This window comes from Ipomoea triloba, chromosome 14 (genome assembly GCF_003576645.1).
Source record: "Ipomoea triloba cultivar NCNSP0323 chromosome 14, ASM357664v1".
NCBI classification, from domain to species: Eukaryota; Viridiplantae; Streptophyta; class Magnoliopsida; order Solanales; family Convolvulaceae; genus Ipomoea; species Ipomoea triloba.
Genome location: NC_044929.1, coordinates 3,829,193 through 3,852,457, shown reverse-complemented (window position 1 = coordinate 3,852,457; position 23,265 = coordinate 3,829,193). Strand labels below are relative to the sequence as shown.

At 35.4% G+C, this 23,265-nt stretch overlaps 2 protein-coding genes across 2 annotated transcripts; both read right to left on the bottom strand.

Moving 5' to 3' along the window:
* Positions 1-851: 851 nt before the first annotated feature.
* LOC116004898 (pyruvate dehydrogenase E1 component subunit alpha, mitochondrial) lies at positions 852-5,708 on the bottom strand. Its single transcript, XM_031245098.1, has 8 exons — positions 4,884-5,708; positions 4,431-4,510; positions 3,306-3,383; positions 2,521-2,616; positions 2,359-2,430; positions 2,110-2,163; positions 1,943-2,008; positions 852-1,160 (listed from the first exon to the last, which is right to left on the bottom strand). Exons 1-8 carry the CDS (start codon positions 5,563-5,565, stop codon positions 1,116-1,118), a joined length of 1,173 nt encoding a protein of 390 aa, XP_031100958.1. The 5' UTR covers positions 5,566-5,708; the 3' UTR covers positions 852-1,115.
* A 4,249-nt stretch (positions 5,709-9,957) lies between these two features.
* Positions 9,958-20,508, bottom strand: LOC116004374 (paired amphipathic helix protein Sin3-like 3). Its single transcript, XM_031244399.1, has 23 exons — positions 20,254-20,508; positions 19,860-19,985; positions 19,117-19,272; positions 18,810-19,002; positions 18,627-18,725; positions 18,224-18,376; positions 17,991-18,147; positions 17,564-17,700; positions 16,912-16,990; positions 16,766-16,795; positions 16,332-16,576; positions 16,079-16,233; positions 15,343-15,470; positions 15,007-15,261; positions 12,839-13,540; positions 12,662-12,747; positions 11,966-12,583; positions 11,783-11,883; positions 11,550-11,688; positions 11,291-11,443; positions 11,038-11,201; positions 10,522-10,633; positions 9,958-10,415 (listed from the first exon to the last, which is right to left on the bottom strand). The coding sequence occupies exons 2-23, from the start codon at positions 19,928-19,930 to the stop codon at positions 10,299-10,301; spliced, it is 4,050 nt and encodes a 1,349-aa protein (XP_031100259.1). The 5' UTR covers positions 19,931-19,985; positions 20,254-20,508; the 3' UTR covers positions 9,958-10,298.
* Between the last annotated feature and the right edge of the window lie 2,757 nt (positions 20,509-23,265).

Genomic DNA, 23,265 nt, shown 5'->3' with positions numbered 1-23,265 from the left:
ATCGTAGAATGTACAGTTGAGAGCACAATAACACACTTTGAAAATGTGGCTCAGCTGACACTTCTTGTACAGTATACTCAAAAATAACCTTTCTTTGAGATTCACTTCAAATTTACACACCTAAGCCTATTATCACCACAAAATTGAAATCCAATGAAAATAGTAAGCTAAAGTGCAACCAAAAGAACAAATGTACCCATTGGATGACAAGATACCTCATTGCTCTTATTTGGATCTTATTCGTTTCGTATTGGCTATAACTTGGCTTTACATTAAATATACGTAATTGTCTTTGCATAAAAGAGAACAAACAAACAAAAATAACAAAAATAACACTTTATAACGTAACAAACAACTAATATCAGTTTACACAAAAAGTGTCCTACCATCACATGTAGTCTAGTCTGAAATCAAGAAATATTGTACAAAAACATTTTTCACCAACTTATAAGCTTAAATTCTTTCAAAAAATGATTAACATTTTAAGGTTATATTAGACCAAAAGTTCTCACTCAAACACTGTTCTAACCACTTCAATTTCACTATTTTTCCCAATCCCACCTCAGCACTAAACCATTTCCAAACAAGTCAATAACTAAACACCTAGACTTCATCCAATTTCAAAGAAAACTACACATAAAACACTAGTTTTGATGGGACCACAAAACTACCCAGCCGCCAAACACTTGTGGAGAACACAGTTCCACCATCATCACACAGGAAAAATGGGAAATGAGGAATAATAGAGTAACAAATTCTGCCCAAAAAATAAACCAGGGAAATAATAACCATCAGACAAGGCAAAGAAATCACCTGCAAAATCAAGAATCAGGCAAAAAGGAGAGAAACAATGCCAAAAGGTCGAAAAATATCAACTTTGAACCACGCTCTTGTAGGAGCAATAAGCTCTCACCGCAAAAATCTTCAACCTAGTATTACTCATTGCAGAGCTTCTGCATGTGTACTCAAATTCATTATTTAATCATTCAAAAAATTGCACTATCAAACCTCTCGAAGAAATCATAGACACTGAACATTTAAGTATGTTGGTTATTTTCTACATCTCTGGTGTATATATATTTGATAGAGGCCAACTGTTGTCAAACACTTCCAACTCATGGAAGAGTTGCTCTCAATTCCTTCCTGTCTGGTCCAAAAGCCTGCTCATAATATGAACAAATTAGCTTTAATGGATCTAACTAATGAAATGCCCAGCAGTTCAAGATAAAATGTTAAGGTTAATTTTTTACAATAATTCAAATTGTTGAGCATAATATACATAAAATAGTAAATGTATAGTCTCACTATTAACTTAAACTTTTAGTTAAAACAGAACACATCTTTCAATTTGATATCATGACATATCAAATAATAAATGTGCAATCTCACTATTAGTTTAACCTTTTAATTAAAAACAAAACACATCCTTCAAGTTTTAATATATTGTGTACACAAATACAACACCGCCATTTTTTTTGAGTACTACAATCTAACATATACATAGTATCTGTTCAACGTGATAATATGCAAATATTGATCACCCTTTTTTATAACAACACCCGCTCACCAAACTTCAATTGAATTGTTTCTGAAGGGCAAATAGTTATCAATTTCTTACAACAGGTTGTGGAATCATCATGCACATAACCATTTGGATTCTTCCACATGTCACTAATGTAATGCATGTGGATGTGAAAAAAGGTTTTATCATCATTAATCAAACACGAGTGTTGAGTTTGACGCAACTCTGGCCTATTTATAGTATATTTGAAGGTGACATACACTACTGCATTCGCTATGTCATAATTCCTTGCCAACAAAAAAAAAAAGGTTGGTCACTAGGAAGGAGGAGAATTGAGCAGAGTCAAGTGTATAATGCCTAGGAACCATTTAACAATTGTAACGAGCAATTAAGCAGGCATAAAATCATATTGATATGTACCTCAGTTCCGAGCCCTTTCACATATACATTTGTAAAGAGTTCAGAAGGATCAGGCATGGAGCACTCCTGTAAAGATAAAACAAGCATTTAGTGTGGTTATGCTAAACTGGCAGTCTTCAACAAAACCAATTTAATTGCTACTGTGCAGTGTGTCCCATGTGCCTCACCTTTGCCTTTGTTATGGCTTCATCTACCTCTTTCCTCACTTCCTTCTCGATATCCTGGTTAAGAAGATCAAAAGGAGATGTGAGTTAAACCACGCATCACCACAAATTGTGGTAACAATACCATTCAAAGCATACCACTATCAAAAGCAAAATAACCACAAGATCATAATCCACTAATTGAAAAATATATCAAAACAATTTGTAAAAATATCTTCCGAGGGTTTAAGTTTAATCGATTATCATCTTTACCTTCAGCTCTTTCTCAGTGGATATATCATGACTTAATATTAGCTTCCTGACTCTTTCAATTGGATCACGTTCCTGAAAAGTAGAAAGAATGTTCAAATAAATATGAATGAAGCCAGTATTTATAAGAAGAAATGTTCTAGTAAGTCTCAAGATTATGTTTACCTGTCTCACTCCACTGATCTCATCACGTGTGCGATAAGTGCTTCCAGGATCAGACATGGAGTGCCCATGGTACCTATAGGTGTCCATTTCAAGAATCTGAACAAAATCATGGATGTGCATTAAAATGTGTAAATTCAAAAAGCAATGTAAAAATAATTTTAAAAAGACAATCAATTGTCAGAAAAATGTATCAATACATTACATCTAAGCAGCAGTCCAAATCATATCATATTCCACACGCTAAATCTTCTTTCGGAATCCCCATTTCATTCTATGGTATATTCGTGTATATAACCTTCCCACTAGCTCATAGGGATCACAAATTCACATCCAATTTAATTGCATAAATTAATATTTCTTTAAAAAAATAAATAAATAAATAAATAATTAAAAATTAAAAAAAGAGAACCTTACACTCTAAGTGTTGCTTTATCTACCTGAAAAAAGATGTTCATGTTTGCAAATGCCAAATTCAAGATTACTTTTCCTAAAACAAAAGCTACAGAATTCATCATTTATATGGCAGTAAGTATGTGGTCATATCATAGCTGCAATAAAAGACTAATAACAAAGCAAAACTTTGCTCATGTTGAAAGACCAGTTACAAATTGTTTCCACATCATCTTACCCTATTATCCAAGGCAAGGCATTTTACTATCAAGGAAACATTACCATACACATGGTTATAATAACTACATGCTTTGCAGTCTGTAAATACATTGCACACAGTACTACTCATCAAATCAATGAAAAAGGCTTCATGAATAGGGACGATAAAAACTCACAATTGGTCCATTCTTCAGAGCATGGTCCTTGGCGAATTTGCATGCCTGTTTCACAGCGAGGACATCCATGCCATCCACCTGTTATAGGAAGCACTCATAAGATAAATCAAAGGACACTTTGGCAATGGGTGTTTGGTTCAAACATGGTAATTAGAATTGCAATCAGATTCAAAAATTAAGGAACTAGAATGAGTCAAGTAAAAGTAGTCTATCTGTTTGGTAATAAACTACTAAGATATGTAAAACCCTGGAATCAAAATCAAAATTTAAAATTTAAAAACCAGGAAAAATAAACAATTTAATCTGCCTTCTTTGCCAAATCTTTGGCATAGAAGAACCTTTATTCTATGCCAAATGAGTTGGAAAGTCATGAAGAGACTTATATCTCTTCCTTGTTCCTGGGCTTTAATGAGTAGGAAAGTTATGGATTTAGCAAATACTCTAAATAGCTTAATAGAAACAAGAAACTTCATGGGTAAATACCTGTAAATAAACTTCTCACTAAAGCACCTAAAATCAGCATTATCACACATTCACACTCTCAAGGTATGCTAAATGAATGTATCTAAACATTTTTCTTCAGAACACTGTTTTTATAGGAAGAAAAAGCATGGGAATTGTTGGAGCACTTGCTCATAGGATTACTCATGCAATAAAAACTCTTACATGAGTACGCAAAAGTACAGTGTAGCACCACAAAGCTATATAATCTTGTATTTTATGGTGCTTTAACTCAACAGAAACATTGAGGTTGGTGTAGGAGCAAAGTACTCACCAAACAAATCAACCACTGGAAACAATCTCTTTTTGAAAACAGATGTAAAGGTCTAACTACTTAATAAATGGATTTATAACTATTCAAATCGCATTACTCCACTTTTTTTAGTCCAACGGCAGAACTTCAAATCTATCTAATAAAGGTCTGACTACTTAATAAATGGATTTATAACTATTCAGATCGCACAAATCCAATTTTTTTGGTCCAAAGCTGGCAGAACTTCAAATCTATCTATATTATAAAACTCCAATTTTATTTTCATTATCAGCAGTAGATAGACATTAAACTGGTTCTTAGCAAATTAAATAAGGGAAAGGATTAAAGGAACAAGCTTTATTCATAAATACCTTTAGACCGGGGACATAATCTCCTCTCTTATAGTAGGCAGGACTTTTTGCTGCCCTCCATTCTGCAGTCCCCATTCCATCTGCATTAAAAAAAGCAATCAAGCATTTGGCAAGCTGCTCCATATAAATAAACTACCCACATAGTAACCTTGTTCCTTATATTTAATCTATACTTCACAATTTTACTTTTCTGAGAATAATTTTCTAAATTATACCGGAAATGGATTATTGAGTGATCCCACTAAACAGAACCATCAATTATTTCAATTAAAACCTTTCAATTCCAGAACATTAACCAAGTTCCAGTATACCATTAAAAACAGTATAGCATTCAATCTTATTATAATTTATTACTAGTAATCAACAGAGAGAGAGAGAGAGAGAGAGAGAGAGAGCACAAAATAAAAACCTAGAGACTGCATAATTTCTGATAAAAAAGCATCCATTTCTTACAGTGATTGTTCTCGCAAACAAGAATAGCAGGCAAATCCCAAAGCGCGGCCATGTTTAAAGCTTCAAAAAGCTGGCCCTGGTTAGCGGCGCCATCTCCGTACAAGGCAAAAGTGACATAATCCTCTTTGGAGTATTTCTGAGCAAAGGCCAAGCCAATACCTAGAGGAACCTGAGCCCCAACTATCCCATGTCCGCCGAAGAATCCACTATCCTTCTTATAAAAGTGCATCGAGCCTCCTTTCCCCTTAGAGCACCCGTCTTTTCTCCCCATAAGCTCCGCGAACGCCTCGAGCAGCGTTCCCCCGCGGGCGAGGTAGATGCAGTGGTCTCGGTAGGCCGTGATGATGCAGTCCTTCCTCGTAATCGCGGACTCCATGCCGACGCACACCGCCTCCTGGCCGTCGTAGAGATGGCAGAAGCCGCGGATGAGCTTGGCCTTGTAGAGCGAGTCGGAGGCGATCTCCATTCGCCGCATGAGCGCCATTTCTCTGAAGAACGCCATCAGCTCCTTGGCGCTGGTCTCCACGGAGCGCGATGGAGGATCGATCTTGTGCGCGCTGAAAGGGAGGTTTGTCTCCACTGTGATGGCGGCGGAGGAGTCGGCTGAGAGGTGGCGGATGTAGGACACCGCCGCCGACAGCGGCTTCAGGAGATTAGCACTTCGCGGCGTCGATAAAGCCATTTCTGGTCGGAATATTCGATTCCGGCGAGTTTCAGATCCACGAGATTGACGGAATCTGCGTCGAAATTTACAGGTTTGGTGCGGAGAGAAGAGAAGAGAAGAGAGAAATACTGAGAGAGAGTCGGCTAAACTCCTACGCCGTAGCTTTTTATCCAAAAACACCCACCCAATCAATTTCTCTATTTAAGACTAATTATTAGAGCATCCATTTTTTTTTTGCTTAGATATTTTTAGAGGTCAACCAAGAAATTTTTATTATTTTTTTAAAAATAAGATTTCAATTAAGGTGGACGCCAATTAGCACACACTCTCGGACGATACTGATATACTTAACACACATCAACTATGTATTTTTATTTTTCATTTTTGGAACCTAACAAAAAAACTCGCATTTGCAATAGTCTATAGAATCTCTATGCTTTATTCTATCTCTTCTACTTTAAAAAAAAAAAAAAAAAAAAAAAAAAAAAAACATCACTAGTGTTGCTCTTAAAGCATTGCCTTAAATTATAAAAATGTTTAATTTGAGTTACAATTGAGTCTCTAAATTATAAAATAATATGTGAATTCAATCCAGGTGTTATGAATATAACTATATTTAGCCCAAAACTTGTTCAATTGGCACTTGTCCTATGTCTTTTGTATTTGTAGTCAATAAGTCATGAAATTGAAGTGTGACTAAGGAGTTCTATTCAACTAAAATCTCCAAAGAATAATAATAAATTTTGATATATTGACTAAAGGTGTCACATTTAATAGTAGTAACTTTTATTGACTAAAAGTAATGTCACCTATAACACATAATGAAATTTGATATTACTCGACAACTAAGCAACTAAAAGTATAATTCTCTTTAAAATAATTAATATAATAATTAAATATAAAAAATATAATAATACGTATGTAATTATTATAGGAAATATAATTGTAGTTAAACAATGTAATATGATTATCTTATAAGTTAATACTCAATTTGGCCTCTCAACTATTGGCATTTGTTAATTTATATAATCTACTTTAAATGCTCCTTATTTTGGTGCTCTAACTACTGAATTTATACCTAATTTAATTCTTGGCTAAGGAAAAAAAATTCGAGTGTTAAATCCAAAGGTATTACTGTTATTTTTGCAGTTAGAAGACCAAAATAAATAGTTTTTAAAGTTAATGCATGAACCAAATTAGGTTAGACTGGTTTACTTTGTAGTGATCCTTTATTCGTTAGGGGCTTAGGGTCACAAAGTAGAATTTATCCAGTGCACACTCTCGGATAGAGACAATTAGCATATTAATTAATTTTGTTTATAGTTTTTAAACAATTAGTAAAAATTGACAAAATTAATTTTGTTTAAAGTTTCGTTAATTAAACCCTTTCAGAGACCAAATTGACAATTTTAAAAATGTGAAAATCACTATTTTGGTCTTTGAAATGGTTTAATTGATGAAATTTTAAATAATTCGATGATCAAATTGGTTGAAATTGAAAACTAGAGACTACATTAACAGTTGGAAAGCAATTGAGAAACAAAAATAGTAATTAACTCTAGTATTTTTATATACTTAGGCCCATCATTTAAGTTGGACCCTCATCCACAATAAATTTGTCGCATTCAATGTGATATGTGCAATCATTATACCATGAATCATGGTCTACCGTAAGGTACATTTTTAATATTGTAAATGTTCATTTTTTGAAAGTTTATTATTATGTATTGAATGTTCATTATTTGGTATACTAAACAAATAAACTTTCAATACACAAATAATGAAACTTCAATATATTAAAAATGAACTTTTTATTGATTCACAATATAATTTGTTGATTATGTGATGACCCGCAATTAATTTGTATTTGTTTTTTTATCAAAAAGGCGGCAGGCGGCCGCGGGGGAAGGGGGCCTAAAAGCCTAATCGCTAACAACCACTTTACGCAAAGTGGAAACTCCCATCATATCCTCAACAATAAGTTTCGGCAAACTCCAATTCGGCTCCTGGAGAACACCAATGCTTGCGTGATCCGCAACCATGTTTTGCTTGCGGAGAATAGTTTTAAAATTGATCATCCTAAATCTTTCTTGCCAATCTTTAATGACTTCAATTGTCTTGCGTACAGGCCCGCCCTCTTAAGGAATTGACATTTGTCTGTGTATCTCAAGATCGCGCACAACTTTATCCCAAACCCACTGGAGGCCCTTGGCAATAGCCATAGCTTCCACCTCTGCCACATTGTTGTTCTCCACTTTCCACTCGCCTCTATTGTTGTAAAGGGCTCCTCCAGATCTTGATTTATTTACAAAGATTTTACAGCTGCCATCCACGTTGAGTATCCATTCATGGTCATGGGCCATTTTCGGTTTTCACTGGATGAAGAATTATTTTTGGCCATTTGTTGTCTAGTAAACGCAACATTGATTTCTCTCTTGGCTTCTTTAATCTAGCTAACTTTTCGTTGAATGTCCAACTCTTTCCCACCATAATCTTCCCATGACTAATAGTCCAGAGAAGTAGCTTGACCTTATTCAAGATTTTTAAAGTTTCCAGATTGTAGACCACTCCCATTCCTGCATAGGGACATTAAAACCTTTTATCAAGTTGTAGGCATATTTAATGGAAAACTTACCCGTTGGCTTGTGTTTCTAGTAAACTTAGTCCGACCTTCCTGACTCCATATCAAGCACATGCAGCTGCATTTGAGAAATAACATTAGTTGGGAAGTTTGGCATTTCCACCCACTAGTGATCAACACACATGCATTTGAGTTTTGGATTAAACCCGTATCATGAACCAATTCAACAAGCGACTTGTCACCAACCCAAGTATCCCTCCAGAATTTTGTTTCTTATCCCTTGTTCACCTTGCAATGAATACCTACTTAAACCATAAGCATTGCCCTCGTGATTCCTCTCCAAGCGTTGGAAGCCCCCTTGTTGTGCTTGAACATGTTTTTCCCCACTTTAAGCCTTGCATATTTAGAAAGCAAGACCTTGACCCAGAGCTTATCACCTTCATGAAGTAGCCGCCATCCTAATTTAGCAACAAAAGACATTCATTTCTTTTGACAGTTTTAATTCCAAGACCACCCATTTCTTTTGACAGTTTAGCTTCGTGACTTGCACCCAATTGACAATGTGGCATCTCTATTTTTCAGTCATACTTCCCCATAAGAAACTCCTCACTCTTTTGTCAATCTCATCCAAATATCCCCGCCAGCAAGATCATCGTTTGCATGGCATAATAAGAAATGGTACTGAGAGCATATTGGGCAAATACTCGGCGTCCTGCCAGAGTTAGCAGTTTAGTCTTCCACCCCTCAAGCTCCGAATCCAATCTATCAATGGCAATCCCAAACATATTGTTAGTGACCCTCCCGTGAATTGACGGGAAGCACCTAGGCTTTCCAAGGTCATGAGACTCTGTTATTCCTACGATTAATTTGTATTTAATGTTGTTTTCTACCAATTATTATCTATGAAAATCTATGTTGTCAAAAGTCAATAAAATCATCTAAAATAGGAGAAAATTTGATGTTAATAATTTAGTAGTTGTAACATTGTTACATTAGATAAAGAAAACGTATTGTTATAAAGTACTCATTTATTTCTAACCAATTTATTTTATTTTCTTTATTTGAAATATTGTTACAACCACGTAAATGAATTCAACAAATGTGGACCATAAAACACTCTTAAGTCAAAGAGTTTAAACTGAAAGGTTTAATCATTTATTATAGTGATGAGTACCTTTAGTACACCATACCAATTACCAATGCACATTCCAATAACATCCCCAACTATCCTAAACTCTTGGATAAAACCACAAAGAGACCAAAAACCTCATCTCCATCAAAAGGTCAACAAAAAAGGACTAACACCATCATCTTTCCCTTTACTGACTGGGGTTGTAAGTGAGTCAAGCTACTCAACTTGGATTCAATTCAGCTACTATCGAGACAAACTCGAGTATTTCAAGTAACAAATCAAATCAAATTTAAACATTTGAATACTCAGTTCAAACATGCCCCAAGCATAATCAAACTTTTTTTTATGCATTATAATTACAGAGTGTATGTGTGTATATAATTATATATATATATATATATATATATCCAAATGCGACACCCCGTTCCCGTCCAGCCGTGCAAATTGCACCATTAGATGTTCAGAAATGCATCAGGGTGAAATGCACAAATGCACAACCCTGGGGCGTACGGTCACGCACCATTAGGTATGCATAAATGCACCACGTGTTCAGAAATGCACCACACCTTGGTGCGTTCTGAACACGGTCGTGGTGCATTCTTACATACCTATTAAGTACAGCAAAGTGCACACAAATTGCACACAAAGTGCACACGTATTTTCTAGTAAAAATGTCCTGAGTAAAAGAGAAATGGCAGAACAATAAACAGCTAGTTGTAAAAGGGAAATTCATGTATTTTACCAGTTATGGTAATTTAAGTACAGCAAAAAGGGCTATAAGTTATGAGAAAATTGTACTACACATTGCTGTTATCTGCACCTATACCATTCTTATTAGAATGATGAAACTACCAAGTTAACCAAAACTAAAAAAGAAATATTTAATAGACCGGAGAATAACTAAGAGAACATATATAAGCCAGGAGCCATGTTACTGATACACACTTCAGCCTCTATGCTACCACCTTAACACCTTGCTGTCACAAAAAAGAAAACTCACATTTGTCGACTGAAAATCAATCTCCGGAAGCGCTGTGCTCAATGGGATCCATTCAAAGAATTCGGGTGGCTGTTGAACGGGACACTCTGGTGCAGTGTTCTCCTCCGTTTCTTCATCCTGAACATCGAGTCTTCGGTGTCCAAAACATACGAGACCTTGGGCATTTGAATTATTAAGCCAAATTAGCGAGAAAGGCAATTGTTTGGTTTTCCATCATTGACTCGCTATGTACAGATAGAGAGAGCTTTGTGTTCAATTTACCTTCAATGACTTGCAAGCTATCTTGCATTCCAGACCATTCAGAACTTTAAGTCCCGCTATTGCCTCAAGTGTAGCAGAGGTTTCATCCCGGGATCCATATTTTTGTCTATTTCTGCAGATGTACGCAAGTGTTAGTATAAGATAAAACTTTGTAATTTCAAAAAGAGTTCATTGAAAATTTAGTCCTCTTAACTATCACTCATTTTCAATTTTAGCATTCGACTTTTAATGCTACCAAATTTAGCCCTCAAATATTGAATCACTTCCAATTTAGCTTTTCTCTGTGTGAACCGTTAACATTGAGGGTAAAATCGAAAAGCATTGACTATTGCATCAATTGTTTCTCACACGCAGGAAACAAAGCCAAAATATACGGTGGATTAAAATTGGAAATGATTCAATACTCCAAGAGTAAATTTGGTAGCTTTAAAAATCAAGGACTAAAATTGGAAATAAGTGATAGTCATAAGACTAAATCCGGAATTAAATCTTTCAAGAAATATCTTCATCAAATACCTCTTCAAGAACACCCCAGGGATTCCCTTTTGCTCGGGAGCACACAAGAGTAGATCGTTGCTCAAATAAGCAGCAAAGTTAGGGTCCATAACAACACCAGTTGCTTCAGGCTTATCATACCCGTAGTCCATGAGCTGGATGGACAACTGCGCTGGTGATGATGACTGCACCACAATTATGTCATTAACATCGGGAATGAAATCCATTTTCTTTTTATAGATGTTAAGCAAGAGTGAAAGCAACGGAAACTTACGCATTGTATTCTATAAATGTTCTCATCATGAAGAAAAACACGCACGTTTTCATGATAAACCACATCGAAAGACACGCTAGAGTTTCTCGACTTTTCATACATATATAACTGAAGAAGTTTGTTCTCCATCTCATCAGTTGCAATTGTTTGGAGCTACATATAATAAAACGACAGAAGTTTAAGGAAAGTTTTTCATCAGTTGCCTATGGAATGGAAAGCTTTAATGTAATTTAAGGAAAATATGAGATCAAGCATTCACCTGCTTGACCAATTTATATATCAGCTTATCCAAGGTGAAGAGAAGATAGGACTGGGCTCCAATAATAGCTCGGCAATCATCCTCAAACTTTGCATTGTCAGAGGAACCATCGAGCAGATTCCGAAGTGCAGTCATAAATCTGCAAAGACAATAACAACATAGAAGGGTGTCACGATTATAAACGGTTGATATAAAAGATAAATAATAAACAAAAAGCTATATATCTCACCGACCTAGCATATATATCAGTGGGGTTTGCATCGTTTGACACTCTCCATCTGTTCTCAACCGACGAAGAATGCAACTTTGCCTTGTGCATTCTCTCATACAATGTCTGTTAAAATAGAGAGGGATCGGAGTTAATAATTTTTGCAATACCATCATTAGGGCATACCAGCAATCTAAAATCTTGTTACCTGATGAAGTCTGAAGAGCACATAGAAGGAATCATTTCCATAAAAAATTCTCAACCCATCCTTATCATGCAATGACGAAGGAACTAGCATGGTGAGAGGCTTAGCGGTCTGTATACCACGCACCGACAATGGCAATGGAACGCCATCTCCTTCAGTATCATGAACATCATCCATTCCTTCGATTTCCCCTTCGCTCTCGGCCTTGTTTTCATTCTCGTCATGGTCCCCATCTTCATCAGGTTCATCGTGAGAGCCTTCTCCATCAGCAGACTCACTTCCTGAAACATCCCCGTGTTCAGATGCATTTCCAGTGTCCTCCGATGTCCTCTGAGCGCTCTCGTCGCCTTCATCATCTGCATCAGCGTCGTTTTCACCTCCAGCCACTCTACCACAAGTTTCTTCTCGATCTCCAGTTTGGTACTGTTTGTTAGTGGTTGTATCCTTTGTAGTATGTGCCGTCTCAACTTCAGACTCGTTACTCGCACCAAAATTGTCCTCAAAATCATCATTCGGAGATAATTCGCCCTCCTCTCTCTCAATTTTTAGTTTTTCAACAGAATGTTCATGAGATTTTTTAGCTTCATTGCCATCTTGCACTGCTTTCGTGAAGCTAACCTCCTATTGCACCAGCAAGGACAAACAATTTAGAACAAGACAAGGTGAAAGAGGATAAACAATACGACAAATCTACAATACCTTTGGTTCTTTCCAAGTTCTTATCTCATGTCCACTATCAACAGCCAAATCACTTGCTCTGGGAGGGACTCCAGTGGCACAAAGCCCTATCAACAGGAAAAGAAGTATTTGAATAAAAAAGATGAACAAGAAATGGCCAAGCAATATTGATAAAGAAAAACTGGAAAAGGGGATTACTGGTTAAACTAGGAAGATTTTGCAAAGCAGAAGTATTTTCTCTACCAATTCTCCCAGCGGTTTCCTTCCCAGCAGTGGCACTTAAATGGGCTAGCTGCTCAGCAGAAGTCGCATCAACCATGTTGGCACCGCTTGGACGGCTTGGTGACTTGCCAAGGTGAGATGGGTTACATAGAGTATCAATCCTACCTGCAGAAATATCTACACCACGAGAACCATTATCTTTGACTAAATCACCAGTATCAGCCAAGCAAACTCTGGATGAACTTGAGTTTTCAGGTGGAGGGCCTTCATCGCGATTTTTGGAAGCGTTTGATTGTCTGGAATTAATTGCTGTGCCACTAGCGCTAGCAGGACTCCCTTCTGTATCTCCAACAGCTCCAGCGATACTTTCAACAACTTGATTGCATTCCTTTTCAATGCATTCTCCGTCCTCGGCGCCTTGAGGACGACTAGGAACTCCGAACATTGGTTCCAGAAAAGTATTCCAAACCTTCATAACTTTATCAACCTGTTCAGCTGTGCAAAATTCTTCACACGAAAACTTTATGAGCTGATAAAGGTCCTCATGGATGTCAGGATCAGGAAATGCGAATTCCAAATGAGGAATTACTGGCAGTCTATTCCCAGTAGCCATAGAAAGAAGCACATCGTCCTCTTTGCACTTTGTTTCACCGATTTCTTTGATTTCAGCCAATAATGCTGGATAGAAAGAGAAAGGAGTAATCTGTCAGGTAAGCACATGTTTCATATAAACTGAATAAAATGAACCTTTTTTAGTAAAATAAGCAATCACAAGATCAAAGAATTCCGAAAAAGTTTAGATTAAGATAACAAATTACATATTACATATATCAGAAAATAAATGAAATCTAAGCCCGCATCTGGGAGAAAATGAGATAAGCCACCGACTGAAAATTTGATAATCCCTCTACAAGAATTGGCAAATACCAAAAACTTCGCCATGCCCAAATCATCAATACTAAGCAAGTTCTCATACGTGCTTCGATATGCCATTTTAACCCTAAATCAAACGCGCACCGCTAAAAGGAAACATTTTACCTTCAAATAAAATTTCTAATTCACAAAGAAAAAGATAATGACATTTCAGGAAGTTTTTGAGGATATTCCATAAAACGCACTCCAAAATAACAGATCTATAAACTGAGCTAAAATAGAAATGTAGATATATTTGAGGAAATAATCTAGAGTATAGAGTAAAATAGAGAAGGCACAGATCCAAGATTGAAGATACCAGGGAATAGATCACACCAAAGTCGAGTATCTGATGAAGATTAGTGGTAGGAAGCAAGAATTTGGTTAATAAATAGCATTTTTGGTGAAGTCACTGCTGGCAGTGACTAGACGACACGAATATTTAATGAAAGAGACAGAAGGGTAGATGAGGAAAGGGCGGTTGTGCATATCGAATTATTTCTAGTGACGGTAGAGAGATATAAGCCCAATGTTTATTTGGCCAGACGTTTTACTTGGGAATTTATTTACGGCCTACTATACCTCAGAAGCCCATTGTTTTCATACTAACACTAAAATGAGCTTAAAAGAATGACCTTTCAAAGATGTATTGAATGATGAGAAAAGAAATTAAGATAAGAGTATAATTGTTGATCCTTTGCGGTAAGGGTGAAAATGAAAAAGTTTTAGTCCTAAACTAGTTTACAAGAGAAAATAAGATAGGAAAGATGACAATAAAGCAGAAGTAAAGACTAAAGAGAAATAAGAGACATGTTAGACAGCCCAACCATATAACCAAGTAACTCACTATTAAACTAAGGAGTTATTACTTCAAGTTCTTCAACTAATTTCTAGATTCTGAACCTAAAAATAGCTATTAATAAAACATATTTATATCCTAAGCATTTAAAGGAGAAGTAAATCAGAAATTTCCAAATTACTAAAAGGTCTTCCAATTTAAGTATTCAAAATGAATCATAAAAACAATTCAAACCCACAATACATTAAAAAGAAGTCAAATGCAGTCAGGAAATAGCAACTATGATATTCAAGTACTAAACGCTCACTGACATCACGCGTATCTATTGGATACTACACCTTCCAAAAACTTCAAGGTGAACTAGAGGGAGCATTGTGAAATTGTACATCATTATGTCCTATGCCCGTGATAGGGAAAAATTGTTCTGCATTACCTTTGGTACTCAAGCTCTTCGTGTCCTGCTGCTTGAAATAAAAGCTACGATGATCCAGCGATTTATGATAGTTTTTAACATAAATTTCAGCCCAGACTTTATTAAAGTCATAACGACACCTTGCCCACTCCTCTTGTTTCTGTTTCAATCGTGTTAGAATTACTGGCAGAGCAAGAGGTGCATTCTTCCTCAACACATCCATAACATCAAGCCCATGATCACCATACAGGCGTTCAATACATCTTAGGTTTAGAGCTACACAAAAATGACACAAGTATTAAATATCATAGAATACATAATATAAATTGAATAATTATCCATATGTCAGCTTGCTACCGGTGAGATAGTCTTCAACCCGAACGGGACTGTCGCTATTTATTGTATTATCATTGATCTTGTCAAGCAATTCTTCAACACGTCTCGTAGTAACATTCACGGATTCCAACAGCATATCCAGCTCAAACCTGGCATAAAAACTCTTAAGAACACATCGTCCAAAAATCAAAGCAAGTTAAATATCATACACACAGAGTTGGTGGTAATTTGATATACTCAAAGTAAGTTTAGGTCAATCAATCATCAGTTTGGGTGCTCTTTTCTATCCTCCAAGTTGGCAAATCCTTAACCTTACCTCAAAGAGTCCAATTGAATCAATCTTTCAAATAGAAACATGCACGCTCATAAGTCATAAAACACATGGAAAAGAAGGAACAATTCATCTTATATATGAGGATAATGATACAGATTCCTCCATGTGATTAATCATTACTGGTGTAATATTATTTTGTCGGCATTTTTTGAAGTCCTCAAAAATGACATAAAAAGAATAGCATTCATTCATCCTTTTACATGATAGAAGTTTGTCTGAGATCTCTACTAAACAAAGCCAAAGAAAGTCATGCATTAAAACACACTACTTTGCGTCTACAGACACTTATTTAAACCTTCTTAAAAAAAAAAAAAAAAGAGTCGACGGAAAAACAAAGGTCAGAGAAAAGGTTGCACTTCATTTCACATATTAGGTGATAAACTCACTAATGTTGCATGACATCATGATCAATCAATATCCAACCTGTCATCTTCACATCGAAACAGGCTCTCTTCGTATTGGTTTTTCCGCATATGCTTAAAAGAGTAATCTTCACTCCCAGAAGTTACAGATACCCAACGATCATTCAATACCTCTTTACCTATCTCTGTCCTCTGGCTTGCTATTGGATTTGGATACTGAATTAAGCAAAGAACAAATTAAACCAACGCAAACATAAAAGCTTCATAAAAGAAGTACCTTGGACTATTAAAATATTTAAAAGACAGATGCTTACATTCTTTGGGAGAAGTCGATAACTGGGAGTGCAGCGTTCACAGTTAGAGAGGTCAAGTTCATGTATAGGTTTTGCAATATACTTATCCTTGCTAGAAAACATCTTCTGCCCATGTAATTCTTTAAGTCTATCCCTTTCTCTAGTATCACGATCTTGATTTCTCTCTTCCAACTCACAATCCCGGTCTCTATCCCTGTCTTCTGACTTCACCAATCTGGGAACTTTCCCATCATTCCATAGGGATCCTGGGAATTGAAATTAATATTTAGATCCAATCTACAAAATAGTGCAATACCAAGCAGCAAAAATTGGTTAAACAACGTATTCATTTCTTATATGTGACTACTAAACTATACTAGGTCAGAACAGCAATCATAATGCTGGAGAGGAAGTTAGAATCTTAAAAACTATGTGAAAAGAACAAGCTTACATACTTTTATTCAGAGTAGCAGTAAGGTAACCATCTGCATGAATGCACCAAAACAGTTAAGTATAGTGTGCACTGTGCAGGAAAAAAAAAACTCAAAGGAGAGTGAATGCAGCCTTTGAGGATAAACAATATAATTAAGATTACAATTACCACCTATATTATCACAACGGGTTATAAATTCATTGAAACCTCCCATAAGGTCTGCATGTCCTCCAAGTAAGGCACTGACCTGAAACAATCAGAACCCGTCCATAAACCATATCGCTTTCCCCAATGAGGCAATGAGAATATGCAATCATCATAAAAAGTTGGAAATTCACAAGTAACAACTACAATTTAACGACATAGGACAAGAAATTTAACCAAAATGGAATTTTGGAAATTACTATCCTAATAACCATTCAAGTATTTTGGACCTAGTGTTGGCAGTATATTCTGCTCTATTTTTCAACTGCTAACATGGATGGGTTTTTAAATAAAAGCTTAATACAATCTTATATTCTTACCCATATGAAGATAACAATAATATGTATATGTGCTTTTGAGTTTGTATTTGACAAGAAAGATGGAGTTGTTGTTATTTTCCATTTTCCAAGGCAATGGTATATCAATGTTACAACACACTATGAATCACCAAAATGGATTAGCTATTAATCTTTTCTCTCCACTGGTTTTACCAATAAATTTAACTACTTCAAGGGAAAATACAGAGCTAAGGCTTCCATAGAACTTGAACAAGAGCTAGATTGTGATCTCATGATTGAGTAACTAGCAAAACACTGAAAAGCAATAAGGATAATACCAGGGATAGCAACTGTTCTTTTGTGATTGTTTCTCCAGAATATGTGTGAAGACACTTTAGAAGTTGCTGGTAATCATCAGAGTTCTGCAATCTTTCCTTAATATTATCAAAGAACATTAAATCTTGATCGACCACACCTGCCCACACAAAAAGCCAAATTAGTATAGTCATTGTGGTAGACAAAGTGGTGGTAAAATCAACAAATGTTCTAAATAGTGTTTAACTAGTATAGAAAAGATATATCAATAAAATAGATAGGACCTGGAAATTTATACAAATAAAGTTATATACATTTACATAATGTATGAAAGATTGTTAATTGGTTATAAAGGCCTAAGTAAATGATCAAAGCACTTCTCAAAGATCATTTAATTCTTAATTCAATGAAAGTATGAATTAGGCAACACCAACGTCGAACCTTCCCCACCTTGGTTAAAATGACCGGCAATGGAATCTTCTCTAAAGGCAGACTTCTTGTCCAACTCCTTCTCATCAAAACCCCTTTCTCTTCTTTCCGGTCTGCACTGTTCTGGGTCAGACCGATCCAGACCATGGCCATGGTCTGCATGCAAAGCATTGGCCCTCTGGAACCAGTAAACTAAAATAAAGTCATTGCCCACAAAAAAGTTCAAATGTAATAAATCATCAGTAAGAATATACCTTTTCAGCAGGCTTTCCCATGATTATAGGTGCTATTTTATCATCACGACGCAAGATATGGGTTCTGTTGACTTGAGTTGTTGCTGATGTATCCGGTAAAAAATTGGCGAACTCCACAAGCAAGTCAGGGTGTTCATGAAAAAGAGAAGAAACCTAACACAATTTTAAAAACAAATTATAATTTAAAAAAAAAAAAAGGAAGAAAAAATAATATCAATCAATATTAAATTATTAATAATATTAATAAACAGAAGTATCAAAGCAATTGAGCATTTAATCAACATATAGAAATGGACTAGTATATACATACAAATATATATACAGACATACATATATACATGCACACACATACATGTGTGTGTCAGTGTGTATGTGTGACAATAAGCAAATAGAAATAATGTACCTCTTGGTAAACCTCTGAGATTGATTTGTTTTCCTTTCTATACATATTCAGAATGCCAAGGAAACATTTATATACAGAATCATCACCTTGAAATCTAGTCTGTGGAGGGGGGAAAAAAACCCATCAACTGAAAATCCCAACAGCTAAAATACATAGAAAAAAATTTAAGTAGTACATTCTCACCTTTATCTTGTTTACAAAACTTATTGCTTCTTCAAATTCAACAGGTTTTTTTATTGGAGGTGGTTGTGATTCATCATCAGATTGAAGGGTGATCTCATATCCCTTTGGCAAAAAGGTATTAAATCCCAAAATTAGGTTTTGATGCCCTTTAAACAGATCCTTCACCCTTGCTATGACACCAGATGTGTCAACTCTGTTAACATTGACAAACATTACAAGAAGATGAATCAACAATGTAGTTTCACTGGGTAGAGGAAACAGAAATAAGAGAACAAAAAATAAGTAGAAAACATGAGAAAGAATAAACCTTTGAGCCTTGAAATCTTTCATAACTTCAAGAAACTCATCATATTTGTCTCTTTTGTCTTGAAAGATGTCCTTCACATTCTTGAGATATGCAAGGGCATCACCTGTTGTTAGCTTCTGCATGCCGTTTCCACTCATCATCTGTTGTTGCACAGGCCTTCAAGGCATAAAGCAAAACAATTTTTTTTTTTTTAAAAAAAAAAAAGCAATGAACACATACTAAATAATTATTAAATTACATATAAGTCATAAGAAGCATCACTATTTAAATAAGATCAATACCTATACATGAGCTCAACTTGGGAAAAATGAGATAACCACAAAAAATCTATGTTGGCAAAAATATCAGAAAAAAACTCAACTAGTGCACTCTAAAGAATATGAAATACTGACTTTCAAAAATATCAGAACAGTAAGGCTCTACAAATATAACAGATAAAAAGAAATTTTAAAAAACAGTAAAAATATTCAAAGGTTTCAACTTTCATATAGTGAAGTACTTTTATGTGCTGGCAAATGAATTATACAACATCTCCCTTAGTAAAACAATTTGATGGTCCACAAAAAACATTACTTTCAAGGCAAAAAAAACTGATCTCAATGGTAAAAGAAAATCATTTCTAAATATTTAGCCATGATAAACTCAAAGTTCACCAAAAAAAATTCACAATTTTCATTTCAACAAATTAACTTTAAACTGAGTACACATAAAGAGCGGAGGGGAGAGGGAGGGATAAGACTTACAGTTCGGCACGAGAAGAGTTAATAGGGCGTTTAGGAGGGCTCATGTACAGTTCATCTCTAGACCTCTTCATCCTTCTCCGTTAATTAACTCCGTTACTCCTCACAAAATCATGCTTTTATTTCACTCTAATAAAAAAATACTCGAATTAACAGCATAATCAAAATCCTGAGAGCAAAGCAATCCAGCAAAAAAAAATTCATACACTCACTCATTCATCCAAAATCAGCAACAGAGATCTAACACGCCGCACAAACACGCAATTAACGCACGTAATCAACACTAACAATAATCTCTACTCAGATCATTAAAATCGAAAATTCTACTAAAAAATCACGCCAACTCCAATCTCAAGGAACACGCTAGAAATGGTGCAAACAGCGGTGAGAAACTTACCGAGAGAGATCTTCCAATGCACCGAGAAGCTTCGAATTCTGGAGCGAACAAACGCACAGCTTCGAACTTCGAAAACAGTATCTGTACGTAAAGAATTTTCGTTTTATTCAATTTATTAATTTGCTTTCATGTATATGTATGGTAAGCTATTCTCTGTGGAGCAGACAGAAAGAGAGAGAGGAGAGAGAGATTGTGTGTATACATGTATGTATCGCCTTAGCTGTATGTATCTATGAGGGGAAATCGCTATAGCACACTGCCGAGGAAGAGAGGAAGGAGGTGGAAGTCTTTTGCTTGCGTTACATAACCGGAAACCGGCTATAGACAGTGAGTTCGTGCTTACGTGCCGGTGGCTTGGGGTTCGTTTGTAATATTAATGAGAAATGAAGGGCCGAATTGGAAATAGACGACTATGGGGATTTGGGATTTGGTTGTAAATTTGTAATATTGGTGAAAAACAAGGGACTGAATTGTAAAAAAGTAGGCAATTGTGGTAATTTGTTTGTGATTAGGGTAATTGTATTGAAGAAATTAAGGGATTTTATGAATTTTTTATGAATAATTAATCTTTTGAATTCAACATTTTCCAATGATACTTTATTTGGGGAAGCCAAACATTAATACTCATTATTATCATAGTAAATGAATAAATGCGTCAACGCAACTGAGTTGGTTGAATTGGACGTATAGTTGATATAGTGATTACAAAATTTTAAATTTGATTTCACATAAAAAAAAATTATTGTCTTATTCATTTGAGTCAATTAATTAGTAACAACTTAGGGTCACAAAGCAGATTATTTCACCCAATAATTATCGACTCTCCTTTTGGTCTAGTGGCACCCGGTTGCACCCTCACATTAGAGAGGTGGGTTCGAGTCTTAGTGGATATTATATTCACTCTTTGTGTGTTTCATTTGGTTGAAAAGTACAATACTACATTGTAGAGAAAAAGAATATTAGCTCTTTTTTAATATTTTGGAGTTACAGAAAACTTATTAACCAAACATTTATATTGATTTTTTAATCAAGTCAAACACCTAATAGTGGTCAAATAATCCAAAATTGTCTAATGTGCTAATTATTTACCAAACAAGGCCTATATATATTAAGTGTGTGCATATGTAGCGTTATGATGTGTGCATATTAAGCATGTGTTGTGTGCAACATAGGATATGCACACACAACACATGCTTAATATGCACACAACATAATGCTCTATATGCACACATGCGTTTTTAATTCTCTCAATTAATCTCACCCATAGATCTGTCTTTTTTAATACACTATATTAATTCTCATGATCTTACTGGGGGAGTTGTTTTGGTGATACGCACCTAATGGTGCATTTTTTGGTGTATTTTTATTGTGCTTTTCCTTACACTATTAGTGCATATGTTCATAACTATTGGTGTGACCATATCGACCGCACGTTAAGGCGCAGGCGCACCTGAACTAGACTATATATATATATATATATCATTCAAAGTGATTTTTTTTTTAAATTTCAAGCTCAATATATGACACGTTTGATGAGTCACAACTGGAAGGTAGGTGATTCGCTCGCCGGCTTTAGATGTCGTTGATCAAATTAATCAGTACATGTGTGACATGAATATTGCAAAAGGACGGACATATTTAAGTTGTAACTCTTTGAGTAAGGCAGAATCAGACGGTGAAAATCTATTAAAAGTACACGTACACTCATAAATTCTTAAATAGTTTGAGATTGTATGATTTTCTTAATCATTCATTGACATAAAAAGTCGGTGCACCTGTTATGTTATTGCAGAAGATAGACCATTCTCTTGGTCTTTATAACGGTACGTGGCTCATTATCACAAGATTGACAGATCACATTGTTGAAGTAAGAGTAGTTAATGGGATACATGAAAAAATCAAAGTTCTTATTCCTAGAATGTCTCTCACTTCTTTTGATACGAGATTGACCTTCAAGTTCCAGCATAAATAATTCTTATTGATGCTTGCATATGCCATGACAATAAAAGCCAGGACCGAACACTAACTCACGTTGGGTTATTGCTGAAAAACCAGTCTTTAATCACAGTCAATTGTACGTGGCTTTCTTCAGAGTCACCCATCTTGATGGCTTGAAAGTGTCAGTTTTAGACGAGGATAGACAATATTGTGTTGCTACTACTAATGTCGTCTACAAAGAGGTTTTCAATAATATGTAAATACAACTGGTGATATTGAGTTTTTTCCAAGATGGCAAAATTACTATGTATCTACACAAAAATATATCTTCCATACATATGAATTAGAATAGCAATTGAATCTTATAACTGAGTTACTAGAGAACGAGCATATTATTGCCCACTTTATAAAAATCCTAAACAATGATATATAAAATATCTAAAGTTCCAGCACTGCATGCGTACATCTATACATTAGCTATTAATTAAACAATTATTTGCTCGAATTCAAACAAGGATAACATCAAAAAAACATAATCGATCCAAAACAAATATTCAATTGCACTATATAATATTTGATGTTATAATTTATATAATTATATATCGATCCAAATATTATTAATATATTATAAGTTTATAACAAATTCATTCAGTGCATCACAAGGGTGAAAATATTAGTATATATAATATATTAATAGGTATATTTACTAGGTATAATACGTCTAATAAAATTAACCTAATGGGGTAGCTCAAGTGGCAAGTGAGCTCTGTTTGTGGGGAGGAATTTTGGGAGGACCCGGGTTCAATTTCCACAAGTGACGATTTCCCTTGGGCCAGCTCCCGTGCCTCCCGGAGTGAACGTGGGACCACGGACGGAGAGAACGACCCTGTAAATTTACAAAAAAAGATTAGTGTGTTTGTACTTTGACCGGAAGCGATGTATTGATTTGGAAATTTATTATGACCGAATTGGAAATTAGGGTACGGTTATGGTCAAAACTCAAAATGTAATTTAGGTTATGCGTACATGAGTTTTTTAAATTTTGTTCACTGGTCCACATTGGTAAACACATGC

What these genes read in the sequence shown, in the direction of transcription:
- LOC116004898 (XM_031245098.1), bottom strand. Translation starts at nt 5,565, where the DNA reads ATGGCTTTATCGACGCCGCGAAGTGCTAATCTCCTGAAGCCGCTGTCG. An exon ending in ATTATGTCCCCGGTCTAAAG is followed by an intron (nt 3,384 to 4,430) that starts GTATTTATGAAT and finishes TTCCTATAACAG; the next exon opens with GTGGATGGCATGGATGTCCT. An exon ending in CTCTGAAGAATGGACCAATT is followed by an intron (nt 2,617 to 3,305) that starts GTGAGTTTTTAT and finishes GATTTTGTTCAG; the next exon opens with ATTCTTGAAATGGACACCTA.
- LOC116004374 (XM_031244399.1), bottom strand. Translation starts at nt 19,930, where the DNA reads ATGAAGAGGTCTAGAGATGAACTGTACATGAGCCCTCCTAAACGCCCT. An exon ending in TGCTCTTCAGACTTCATCAG is followed by an intron (nt 11,884 to 11,965) that starts GTAACAAGATTT and finishes CTATTTTAACAG; the next exon opens with ACATTGTATGAGAGAATGCA. An exon ending in TATATAAATTGGTCAAGCAG is followed by an intron (nt 11,444 to 11,549) that starts GTGAATGCTTGA and finishes TATTATATGTAG; the next exon opens with CTCCAAACAATTGCAACTGA.